The sequence below is a fragment of the Camelus dromedarius genome, chromosome 8 (assembly GCF_036321535.1).
Source record: "Camelus dromedarius isolate mCamDro1 chromosome 8, mCamDro1.pat, whole genome shotgun sequence".
Taxonomy (NCBI): Eukaryota; Metazoa; Chordata; class Mammalia; order Artiodactyla; family Camelidae; genus Camelus; species Camelus dromedarius.
This window is the reverse complement of record NC_087443.1, coordinates 40,749,040-40,762,797: the sequence shown is the minus strand read 5'-3', so window position 1 is coordinate 40,762,797 and position 13,758 is coordinate 40,749,040. Positions and strand designations below refer to the sequence as shown.

The 13,758-nt window shown below is 39.7% G+C and overlaps 1 protein-coding gene across 2 annotated transcripts in view; it reads right to left on the bottom strand.

Moving 5' to 3' along the window:
• The window catches only part of ANK3 (ankyrin 3), a 594,595-nt gene extending 581,009 nt beyond the window's left edge, over positions 1-13,586 (bottom strand). For both annotated transcript variants that reach the window (XM_064488140.1, XM_064488143.1), the window contains exon 1: positions 13,269-13,586. In XM_064488140.1, the coding sequence (XP_064344210.1) occupies positions 13,269-13,325 (57 nt within the window). In that variant the 5' untranslated portion in view covers positions 13,326-13,586. The remainder of the gene's footprint in view (positions 1-13,268) is intronic.
• Positions 13,587-13,758: the final 172 nt, after the last annotated feature.

Here is a 13,758-nt window from a genome sequence, read left to right as displayed (position 1 = left end):
TTGGTCTTTAGTCAATGAAAAAGAGCTTAGTGTGGCCACAGCCCCACAGCACCACCTTCATCTGGAAAGCAGCCTGGTCCTTAGGCCCCCAATGTGCCATATCATAAAAGGGTTCAGAAGCATAATGACTGATGTCTCTGTACTGAACATGTACTACTTACATAATAAAAACAATAATCAATATACATGAAACTTTTAAACATAGCAATAAAAGGAGCTTACTGTGAACCAAGCTCAGAGCTTTGCAATTTAGTGCTTGCAACAACTCTATGGTACTATTTCTTATGCCTGTTTTCCAGATAAGAAAAGTAAGATACAAGTCAATAAGCTCTAGGGATGGAAATTCAGATGTCTGTGTATTGCAAACTTTTAAAACTTCTTATTTTCCTGACACCTCACCATCCTCACAAACAGGCTGTGAATAACCCACCTAGGTGACCAGGCACATCTTGTGATAAGGCTGATCCCAGCCACAGGTTCCCCTTCTTGCCCACCCTTAACTGTGACCTAGTGACATTCAAACACACCAGTGGAATCCCCTCATGCCTTTGGCCTGTGTACTTCACCCTGACCTCTTGGAACTCTTCCCATATCCGCCCCTCTGCATGCCATGCTGAGCTCAACTCTTCTAGGACTCAAGGATGAAATAAGTTTCTTTCGCTTTCATAAGCCTTTCTGCGGTGTTATTCCACACCTGCGCCCAATTGATCATCAAAAGAAAACAACACTTTCAAGGAACATAATTATTCCTTACAACACAATCTGATACTTAAAACCATTCATCTTTCATTACTGCTCTGCAGAAAATATTTGCAATGAATAGTTTGAAAGAAAGTTACCCAGGGATTGAGAGACTGATATCACATGAGCACGATTTGCATGATTTTTGGCTTGGGAGGAAAGGGAGTTGGGCTTGTTGGTATTTACTTGACTATGTTTCTGATTTTTCAGGAATGAACATTTGCTCTTACAATAAAAAAGAAAGTGATTTTAAAAATTTAAACTTTAATAAAAGGCAAAGTAATAATTTAAAAAGAGGAGCCAATGAGGCAAGGACATTACTTACCTAGAAATAAAAAGGATGAAGATACAGCTACTTCAGTTTTGGGCATGAAACAGAGGGGAAAGTAAGCATTTTTAATTCCACCCTGTAAAAATATGATTATGCTACCAAAATCCAAGCAAAAATTCCATATAGCTCCAGCTCAGCTTTAAATGTAATGTCTATACAGTAGGCCTGTGCACAGGGACAAAAAATCTTAATTAGCCCTGAGAAAACATCCACAAGTACAGATACCAAGACATTTTAGAGTCGGATTCTGTGACTAGATGAATAAGAAACACTTGTAATGCCAAATGTACAATAAATGACAGTATAAAAATTCAAGCAAGTAAAAGATATCCAAGGGAACAAGGCTTTCTTTTTCCTTAGACTTAAATTTTTCTTTCCTTGATTTTGTTTTGCTTTATTGAACTTTTTATTACAAAATATATGCTCATTTTATCAAGCAAAAGGAAAATCAGTGATTTCGCCTGCCCCTCAAAACTCCATTCCCCTGAGGTAGTCAAATCCATCAACCACCTATGCTCAGACAAATACTATGATTTTCTTTTTGTTTTCAAAACTGGATTATGCTATACACAAAAGGTTACAATGTGTAGCTCTAACTCCTTATTAAATTATCCTAATCATATTCCCATATAATAGAAAACCATAATACATTCATACATTCAATCAGTCCCATCAAGGTAAATTTAGTTTGTTTCCAGTGTTTTTGCTTTACAAACACTGTAAGACACATCCCTGTAAATATGTCCTTACATACTGATGCTTTAACTTCTACAGCAGAGATTCACAAAACTGGTTGCTGGAGCAAAAAGTTAAGTATGTTTTGTTCTATTTTAATAGATAAATAGTGTGCTTAATTTGCCACCCAAAAAACAAAACAAAACAAAACTGTACAACTGACACTCAAACCATCAACATTTGGAAGAATCCGTATCTTCAACAACCGAAAGAGGATTTTTTTGTCAATCTAATAAATAAAGTGCTACCAAATAGCAATGAGTCATTTTAATCTCTTATGACTTGTAAATTTAACATCTTTCACACATTTATTGGCCAGATGTCTTCTTCTTCTTTGAGAGTCTACTTTCACAGTAGATAAATTTTCCTTTTGGTACTTCATCCTTTTCTTCACAATGTCTAAGAGTTCTTTGTATACTAGACATAAAATATCTTGTCACATTACTATAAGTATTTTCTCCTAATCTTTCTTCTGACTGTTGTTGCCGTTTGCTATACTACTGGGTTATAAATTTTACAAATCAATCAAAAGCATATAGCATTGGATTGGGGGCTATAAGAAGCAGACAATGGTGTTTTTTGCTTTACACATGAGATCTTTGGGCTCTTCACAGACTTTAGGTGCCACCTATCATCAGCAAGGACAGAGGCTTGTTTAATTTTACTATAAACAGATTATGTCAATAATCTCTATTTTTTAAATCACTTTAAAGGAAAAATTTGGTAATTTTATGGTAAGAGGAAGAGAGAAGAGGAGGAAGTTTAAGCAAAAGAATGTAATGTTCCTTTACAAAAGAGAATTTATGAGAACAGTCCCTTCCTTACTAGGATAATAAACTGTAGGAATGCATACTATTAGCATAAATTATCACAGATACTACGTACACACAGTAAACTCAGTATTATTGGTAGATGCCCAAAAGACAGTAACTGTGAGCCAGGCACTATGCTAAGTGCTTTCCACGGAGGATCTCATTTAATTCCCTCAACAACCCTATGAGATCTGCACCTCCATCAAAAGATGAGGAAACAGATCTCTGAGAAGTTAATTTCACTTGCCCAAGGCACACAGCTACTATAAAATCCAAATACTATATACTATGCTATTTAGCAGAAAATAGGTGCAAGGTCAAACCTTCCAAAAGATAAAAAAAATTATTACATACTATCATATATGCACACTCTTCCAGATTTCTGACACGTTTCTAAAATCACATCATATATCTACACCCGACTTAAATATGAATATCTTTTGAAGATTTTTGAAAGTTAAAGTAACCTCAAAACTGTCTCATAGGAGACCATGTTGGCAAATATGTCCAACGGCCAATTTTGTTCAATAGTCATAAACTGAGTATTGGATGTGCTAGATCCTAGATGAGGGAAGGCAGACACGAAAATGGGGAGGGAAGGGGTAAGCATGCCCTCTAAGTTGTTTAGTTAGTTAGGGAAGACACGGTAAATAAATAATTTCAACAAAATGTGATAAGTGCCATGACCTCCAAAAGTACATGAAGTGCTGCAACACTATAGAAGATAGTGTCAAATCTGCAGACGTCTAGGAAGGTTGCCTAGAAGAGGGGCTCTAGAAGCTGGAAATAATAAAGATAAGTATTCTTTCCTTTTGTCCCTAGATGGAATAAAGTCCTGCCAGCTCATTTTGGACTTCTGCTCTCCAGAACTGCACCATAATAAATCTGCATTATTTTACGCCAAAAAAAGAGGAAGGGTGATCTATTACACCTCAAACTTAACTTGGAAAACTAAAATTTGAGTATCATTTTAGAACTAAATATTTAGCACTATATTATATCCTAATTCTGTAAAAACTGATTGCACTTTATGACACATCGGTCTCTATTATCCAAAAGAGAAAATTTTAAAGGCATTTAATTTTATGTTATACAATATTGTAAATCTCTTAAAAAGAAAAAGATGTTGCTCTCCATGCAAAATTTTACTTGAAACTTTAGAAACCAATCCAAATTTAATTTCACTTGGAACATTCGTCCCATGTATAAAGATAACAAGATCTCTTCAGTTAATCCTAGTGGTAACCAAGTTTATCACATAAAAGGTATTCAAACTATATCACTTAACAATGTGTTGTTCTGTTTTTAACATCACCATTCAGCAGGTTGAATCAGCCATACTTACTGGTTCATGGCACATTATCATCATTTTCTTTACTTATGTATTCCTTTTTATTTCCATAGCCCACTCCTATGCACTGGGCCCCTCAGGCAGCCATTCTAATGTGCTTACTGAGTACTTTACATAAGCATGATGTATACTGTGCGGTGCTTATGAATTTTTAATTCACATAAACAAAAAATATACCTCACACTCTTACATTTTTCACTAAGCACTATATTCTTCAGATCCATTCATGCTGCTTTTGGTTATCTAATCTGTTGCTTCTAATGGTTGCAGACAACTCCATGACAAGTCATTCTGCCTTTCCCCTCTCCCAGCAATGGTCACCAGTTACCTCCCACCCCCTCCCTCCCCCCACTAATAACACAGCAGTGAATAACCTTGCTCATGTCCTCTTGGGGGCCTATGGGACACATTCTAGTGTCCATCTGTAGGAATGAAATTGCTGGGTCATAGAGTAAATAACTAGTTAATTTGCTTAAGTAACGCCAGGACTGCTTTCCAGAACAGCTGCCTGAGACTGTGCTTCCACCAGCAACGCACAAGGTTTCCTACTTATAGCCCCCTTCCCTCACTCGGCTTTGCCACTTATTAGCTCCATGAGGACCATGAATGAGTCGACCCCTGAACTTTGTTTGTCTTTCCACAAAAATTAGACTATTTACTCCAATTGCCTGATACAGTTGTTATGAGACACAAATGTAAAGAAGTAACATGAGAGTACTCTTATAAATATATAAGTTGTTTATAAAGGTAAGCAATCATTGTTGTAATTTCTACTCTAATTTTTGTTCTTATGGTAATTTCTAATTATCCTGCCCTCGCTCACCCATACACACACACACACACACACACACACACACACACACACGCCTGCCGAATTAGAGAACATGAGTGAATAATTTGAACCTTAGAAAAAAACTTTCTCTTGGATACCTAAATATTAAGGGAGACTGAAACAGAAGAAGGAAAATATTTTTTTCTTCTTTATTTACCCACTCATACATTTACTTTTATTAAGGACCATGTAACTGTCACTTTACTAACAGTAAAATACAAAAACATGTGCAGCAAATATGCACATAGTTCATGAGCAAAGTTTCCATCTATGCCTTGAATTTTGTACATAAATTTTATTCTAAGATGTAATTACTTCAAAGTTGGGAGCTTCTGGTATCACAGAAGAACAGCTCCTATTTAGTAAGCACCTACCAGATCAACATGTCACGTGCATTTCCTCAAACACTTAGAACAGTCCTACAAGGTGGACGTTTTCCCTCTAGTTCTTCATGTAAGGAAACAGACACAGTTAAGTGATTTACCCAATTAAATGGTAGAACCAGAAAACTCCAGTATGTTATTCTAAAGTCCCGGCTTCCTCTTTCCACTCCATATCCTCTTACAAGACATGCTCAAAGATACCTTTAGCAGGGACAGATTTGTAGGAGCTATAGGATATGAACAAAATGCCACAGAAATTACAAAAATGCAGGCACAGTTCAACAATAAACACTACCATTTATTTAATATTTACTATGTACCAAGTGCTTTGCGTGTATTATTTAAAATCCTTATAAAAATACTATAAAGGAGGCGGCCTCGTTTCTACTTTCAAAGGTGTGGAAACTGAGGTTCAGCTGACCATGGTCACACACTGCTAACTAGTAAAACTCAGACTAAAACACAGCTCTTCCTAACTCCAAACTCATGGCTTTGTACTGTAAATTAGGACTCCTCTGAGAGTAACAGAGTATTCTAAAATTAGATTGTGGTGATTGATGGTCTTCCAACTCTGGAAACATTTTAGTAAATATACTAAAAGCCATTGAATTATACACTTCAAATGAGTGAATTCTGTGTATATAAATTATATATCAATAAAGCTGTTAACAGTTTTTATACCTTCTTTTATAAGCCTGTAGACTCTTACTAACATCAATTTTTTTCAATATCCACATTTTATCCATAGTTAAAACACTTGTTCCAAAATTCTCAGATTAAGTACATTCCAAAGGAACAGTTCTGCTGTGTATTTTCCCTTTCCCTCCCATCTGATCTGAGATCATTCTCTAAAGACGTCTTCTTCTTGCACAGCTAAGTATATACTATATTTTGATTCTACAATTTTACTCCTGGTATTTAATCTCACACACATAAACACACAAAGTGGGAGTGGGGGAATATGTCAACAACAACAAAAAAAATCTATCTAAAAACGTTCATAGCAGCTTTATTCAGAATAGCCAAAGCTGAAAACAATTCAAATGTCTGATGGATGGATGCACAATCTGTGGTATATTCATACGATGAAATATTACTCAGCAACAAAAAGGAATAACCTACTAATACCTACAACAGCACGGATAAGTATCAGAAACATTATGCTAAGGGAAAGAAGTAAGGCACAGAAAAAATACACACAGGTAAAATGAATCTATGGTGAAAAAATCAAAACAGTGCCTGCCCAGAGGGTTGGAAGCTTATGTTGGGAAGAAAACAAGTGAACTTCTTAGGATAACAAATATTCTGTCATAATAGAGTATGAGGTATAATGTTTGAAGAATTGGTACAAGAGTAGACTTAAATTCGGCAAATTTTATTGTATATAAATTATAGCTCAATAAAGGTGATTAATAAACTTGCACACACAGCAACTAATATTCAGGGGTAAGAAATATTATGCTTAACTTGACCTCTAAAAAAGGGGCCTTAAAAATCCCATTTCACCCTTCTAACATCTAATAATCCAGTTACAGACCTCAGTTCTCTCTTTCTAATCCAGGTATCTCAGGAACTATTTGGTATTTATTTTGTTCTCAGTGGAAAAGAGACTTGATCAACCATTCTCAGTACAAGAGTCCTTTCTTTACTTAAAGTTCATTATAACAGTCTACTTATCTATGACATTCTGGAGAGTAAAAATTAGTTCTTATTTACCCACACTTCCCCCATGTGTGCCTGACATCCAGTAAGTGTCAAATATATTTTGGATAAACAGGTTACGCATTTAACTAAAAAAATTCAGTGCATTTCACTGTGTGTAAGTGGTGTGCTGGGACTAGCTAGAGGGCGAACTCTATACCTCTTCTCCACTCCTTGTTCACCTCCCATGGGCAGCTTGAAATCAGCCATGATGGATGTATTTAGTGATATTGTGATCTATGATAAGAAATCCAGTTCAATAAAAAAAATTAAAATTTTTTAATTTTTTAAAACTTTCTAATTTTTTTTCAAAATATATATATATATATTTGGTCTTCGACCTGTTCCTGGCACAAAACCCTTGGGATTTCCGAAGTGATGAAAGCAATAAAGGTGTCTTGTTATGTTAATGAGGTGACTTTCAGAAAGCTCCTAAGGAATGGGGGCTGGTTGCCAGCGGAGCCAACCATGTGATTAGAGCCTTGGAACTTTCAGTCCCAAATCACCCCACCCTCTCACCTCTAGGAGGGGGAAGGGGGAAAGGGGAAAGGGAGTGGAAATTGAATCAATCACCAATGGCCAAGGATTTAATTAATCATGCCTGTGTAATGAGGCCTCCATAAAATCCTAAAAGGAGGGGGTTAGCAAAGCTTCCAGGTTGGCGATACAGGGAGAATGGTGTGCTCAGGGAGGGCATGGAAGCTCCAAGCCCTTTTCACAGACTTTGCCCTCTGCACCTTTTCCATCTGGCTGTTCCTAAGTTTTATCCTTTTATAATAAACCAGTAATCTAGTAAGTAAAATGTTTCTCTGAGTTCTGTGAGCTGCTCTAGCAACTTAATCAAGCCGAAGAAGGGGCCACTGGAACCTCTAATCTATAGCCAATTGGTCAGAAGCACAAGTGATAACCTGGGCTTGTGACTTGCATTGTAAGCTGGCCAGGGGGCTGGGGGGCAGCCTTGTGGAACTAAGCCCTTAAACTATCTCATGCTATCTCGGGGTAGAGAGTGTCAGAATTGAGCTGAATGGCAGGACACCCTGCTGGTGTCAGAGCACTGCTTGCTGGGGTGGGGAAAAGTGGGGAAAACCCTACCACCCTCGATCACTTTGGAATTGATCACCAAAACTCATACTTCCCCTACAGAAACAGGCAAATGCTATAAATCAGGGCTGTTTGGTTTGGTTTGGTTTGGTTTTGAGAGCCGGTTTACCAGTATACCATTGATCACATCTCAAATTTTAAAAAGGAGGAGAGGGAGTGGGAGGAGGAGGAAGAAAAGGGGGAGGAGGAAGAGGAGGAGAAAAGAAAGAAAACCCAGAGGACCCACAGAGGCCAAGCGGATATCCCACTGCTCTCCTCGTACTAAGGGAAGTGTCCCACCTCTTCAGCCCCATTCTAACTCCTTGCTTCTGGTGAGTGTTCAGTTATCAGCCCAAACTCACTGAGGTTTCCTCTTGCTACTTTTCCTTTTGAACTAATAAATTCCTTATTCTCTAAGATGTCATGAATTGCAAGAAGCACAATTTCTTTAAAACCAGATTTTAGAGGAAAATAAAGCACTGAAAATAAACAATACAAAATAAACTTAAAAGTTCCCAGCCTCTGTAAAATTATCCTAACATCAGGAATGCCAAAATATGAGGGGGGGTGGAATGCTTCTGAGAAACAAGGAAATGTATTGCTTTATTACCAACTACCTCTACCTCTCTTTTAGCATTTAGACTATTTTACCCGGAATAAACCCTAGAAACAGTTTATTCCAACCCTCTCCTTTTTCCAGTGAAGAAACTGACACCGGAGAGGTGATAAGATTCAGACGTTATAGTGTTAAAGTTAGTTGGAGAATGCAGACTCCATACCTGGCCTGATTTCACCATAATCGTTCCATCCATTACTCAAGCAGACAAAGGTTCCAATCCAGTTTCAGCCCTTACCAACCACAACTTGCACAGCCCTCCGGAGCCTCAGTTCCTTTGTGTATAAAACAAGAAGGGGTAATGATTCCTATATCCTATGGTTTGCTTTGAAGTATATAGCATGAGAGATACAAGAAATCAAGGCTGTTATTATTAAAAAATGCACATGTCTTCTCTATCCAATTAAACTATGAATAAGGATATTTACTTGCAGTATTGCCTGCAGGGGCCAAAAAAACTAGAAAGAAGGTAAATGTTTATTAAAAGGGAAATTACAAAATAAATTATGGTCTATCCACACTGTGAATATTAGGCCACTGTGAACAAGAATAAATTAGATCACCTTTCCAGACAGTTCTCCATGGCTTCTATTCATGTTTCCTTTCTGTGGCACTTTTCAGTCCTAGGAAGTATAAGTCAATTTCCTCATGCATCTCTCCTTCAATTCTTAGGTGCCTTTATCTACATTTTCCCTTCTTGATCAAACATTAAAGGTCAAACTAGACATGAGACACTGATTAAATGATACCAAAGACCAAGGCATGGAAATTTTTCTGGGGCTGGCTCTGTGAAGCTTCCACTATGTAAACTCAAAGTAATTTGGATTATGAACTTCTTGGGAGTAAAAACCAAGACTCTGTGTACCTGAGAGGGCCTTTCACACGACAGGAATACAAAGTATTGTTCATATGGTTAACGCTGCCCCTTAATCTGAATGCCAGATTCCTCTCGATATTTATTCTCTCATTCATTCAATTACTAACTGAAGGCCTACTCTGTGTCAAGCCCTGTGTTTGATGTTAAAGAGCAAAGCTGAAGTCACAGAGCTGCTTTTTGGCAGGTTCCATATAAAATGTCATGACATGAAGGAAAAAAGAGGGTCCAGAGAAGCCCCACACCTGTATGCAGATCCCTGGCATTAAGTCATGGCATTACCCAAGGGAGCTGCACAGCGCAAAAATGGAGTTAGAAGCTGGAGCTACAAAATAGCTACTAATGAATCATTGTAGTTATCTTTAAAACACTTTGGGAAACAGCCTTTCCAAGTCAGTAACACACAGTTCTTTACCCTACAATGGCATTTAAGTTAACTTCAATTCTGCCCCTTTCCTCTTTCAGGCTAGGTCCAAATACTCATGCACTGCCCAGAAAACAAAATGTATGTTAGGGTCAATTTTTCAATATTCCCATTTTCTTAATCTTATCTGCAAATAGCAGTAATTAAGCATCATCTGATGAAAGAACTACCAAAATAATTTATTTCATATTTTAAAATTCTTTAACTCTAAGTGCTATTTCACTTAATCTTTATTTATTAATATAAATTGTCAAGTACTAAAGACAGTTTATTCTGTGAAAAATACCACTTTTTTCTAGTCAGTTCTGAAAACATATAACTTTTTTTTTTAAACATATAACTTTTATGTTACATGTGATTGCTTTCTTCCCATCCAACATAAGATACACACTAATTAATCTAGAGACAACCTTCGCATGAGAGGAAATTCAGGAGAAATTTCCATAAAACATCAAAGAATTGGTTCTATTCTGGTGCCACTGATCTCACTCCCATGGTCAAATAGGGACCTGATTGGTTCCTAGAAAAATCTATGGCCTTTTGAACAGATGAATCCATTGGAAGATACAGTTTGTCCACTTTCAAAAATGCCAGGATAAGTGTCCAGGGAGTATTTCAACTATGACTATAGATTTTGAAGATTTTATCACATCCTTTAGGGTCCAATCAGGAAAAAATATCCGAACAGATACTATACTTATCTTTTATAGAACTTTCAATCTATAACTAACCACAGTTGTGCCTTCAGTATTTAAAAATACATCTAATAGGAAGTACACAATATTAAAATAAGTTTTTAAATTATATCATGAATAGAAGGCAATTAAAAATTTTAAGCTCTTTTCACATATTGACATAGGATGAAAATGAAGAATCACAATCAAACAAACCCACTGTTCCAGGTACCTTAGTATTAACCCAACATCTCACTGGCATTTACATTTGCAAGATACAAGGGTAGAGTTAGGTGAACAACAGTCCAGTCAATACATACAGGTAAAGATTACTTTAGATCTGATTAGATCACTGGTAACCGTGATCTTTCCAGAAGGGTGGACATAATAAGTTAGAAACATTGTAGCAAGGCTAAATAGTCCAATTAAAATTCATTAACTCAGAACCATTCTTATGTAAAAATGTCAGGTAGTGGGTCTCATCAATTTCAGGTGTTTATTCAAAAAAGTAAAAATCACTTATATAAGCTAGAATTTCACATAATCACCAATTTGGATTATGATTTCCTATAACTACAGTAACAAATTCTACAAAAGTGTACAAATATGTCATGCATTAAAAATTGACAATTTTTAAATACAGATGTTATTAATTGGAAATCAACCTAAGAACAACCAGAGTCCCAAACAATTATAATATTTTCAATTACCAAAATATTATTCTAGAATTAGGCAGACTCACTTGCTCAATGCATTAATGCTGTAAAAGGGGGCAAAAAACTGAAGTACTGAATAAAAGAAAACCACAGCCCTAATGTAACCACCACCACAAAAATGCAAACAAATTCAGAATCCACAGTGTTTCCTTGGATTCCAAAACACACCACTGGTCTTTATATTGTCTGAAGGACGCTGGGCCACATTCTCTGCTATGGAGCCTCACACATCACTGTGTAGATTACAAAACAGATATTTATGCTTTAACAGAAACAACACTGAGAACCACCATAAACAGTTCATCATAAATAACCATCTAACTACAGTCCAGATTCACAACTCACTTATTTATCTTCCACTGATTTGAGAACTGAAAGAAATCAGTCCTCTAGATATGAGTAGCTGGGTTGAAGATTTTCAATGGATTGCTTTATTTCACTTTTTGTTTCAGAGCTGTGGTTTTAATTTTACATTCACTTTCAAAATTGAAAATTTGCTTCCTTATTAATGCATCCATTTGAGCCCAGGTCAGCAGATTAGGAAGACGCCTGAACTGCTATTACAGCAAACCATGTCCACTCTTGACTGTCACCCCCTAGTCCACCTACTAGAGCCCACGTACATTGGCCTACGCTCCTGGACTAAGTTCTGGTAGACCCCGAGGCTGTCTCCTGACCGGACTTTTACCAGAAAGCGGCCTCTTCCAAAATTAGACAAGCCAGTTTTATTCTCAAAGCAGCAAACTGAAAACTCAGAATCAAGGTAGAATCAATAAAAACCACCAAAGGACTTTGTCAAGGTGTGAATCTTCTTTTGAAGACTTCCCCTTGAATCCCTGAGGATTTTTAGAGATGACAACTGAAGGAAAGTGTTGATGGGGCTAGGAGAGTTACAGGTTTCACGGAAGCCTATGCAAAGGTGCCTCATTTTTTTTGGAAAGGCAGTATTTCTCTCTTTTTTTTTTTAATAGGTAATGTGCGCACACGGTTTTAAAAAGAAAAGTCCCAAACGGTATGTGAAAGTAAGTCCTCCTCCCACCCGTTTCCCAGGTCCCTCCCCAAGGTCAACTACTGTTTCTGAGTCCACTACTGTACATTCTATGCACATGCAAGCACGGGAGTGCTTTAAACCAATTATCGTCTATTACACACACTGTGGCAGCTGCAAAATTGCTACTAAACGCCTCTTGGCTTAAAGGGAGCAATCTTCTGGGGTGTACGGTGGGAGGAAGCAGACATCTTCAAGCTGCGGTCTTTCACATCACGCACCCGCTTTTTACTTCATGGGTGTTTTATATGCACGCCAACAGAAGGCTCTCAAAGATTAGGGGAGAAGGTAAACCCACCGCAAGCCACTCCCTGATACTGCACCACATTCTCATTAGTCTGCACTTTTTCTATGTCCCAATCTTTAAAGTATATGTTGTATTCTTACTAGATTAAATGAAGTATCCCGACTCACCTTCAGAAAAGGAGAAAAAAAAAAAAAAAGCCTAACTCTGAAGGTAACTTTCACAAGCAGGTGATTGCATTCCTCCCCGCCAAAAGTGCAGCCTACTTCGGTCTTGTCCTTAGGAAGGGTCAGCCTGGCATGGAGTTGGAGAAGAGAGCCAAGAACACAGAAGCCCAAAGACGGGAGACAGAGGTGAGGGTGTCCCGAGCTCCGGGCCGCGCTTTTCTTCTAGTCAAATGTTTTGAAGCAGAGCCCCAAATCCTTGGGCCCTCCCGCCCTCCTCGGGATGCTCGCGCGTTCAGGCAGATGACCAGCTCCGGCTCCCGCCTCTGCCCAGGGCGCAGCCGGAGTCCGGCGCCCGGCAGGGACCGGGTCTCCTCTGCTGGCCCGGCCGGGGCCGCCCGACACCCCCGGGAGGGCAGGGCTCCAGGCAGCGCCCCCCGGCTCCCGGCACCCACCCCGCCCCGGGCCTCCGGCGCCCCGCGATACCCGCGCGCCCCCGCCGGGAAGGAAGCCACAGGTAGGGGGGGCGGCGCGGCGCTCACCTGCGCAGGAGGGGTGCCCTCGGCGCCAGCTGGAGAGGAGGAGGTGGAGGAGGCCATGTTGTGGAGCCGCGGCGGCAGCTCCTTCCAGGAACTCCGCTCTCCCCTCCCCGCCCCGCTCCTTCGGCCCCCAAATGTGGGACTTTGTGGAGAAAAGTTCGGCTGCGGCTCAAGAACGCCAAGCGCGGTCCCGCGGCGCCCGCCCCGCGCGGCGTCTCCTCCCCCTGCTGTGTCCGCAGCGCCCGCCAGGTGCCCGCCCGGGCCGGTGCGCCGGGGGCGGGCTCGGCTCAGGTAGAGGCGCGGGGCCGGCCGAGCCCGCTTCCCGCTGGCCGCCCGGCGCCGGCGAGCATGCCCAGTCGGCCGGCGCTCCGGGGTCGGCGCCGCGGCGGGGCGGGGGCGGAGGGCCGGGGGGCCTCACCTGGCGAGTGGGGAGCGGAGGTGGCTCCAGGAAGGGAGAGAGGAGGGCAGGTCCTGTTTCCTGCGGGCTGCTGAA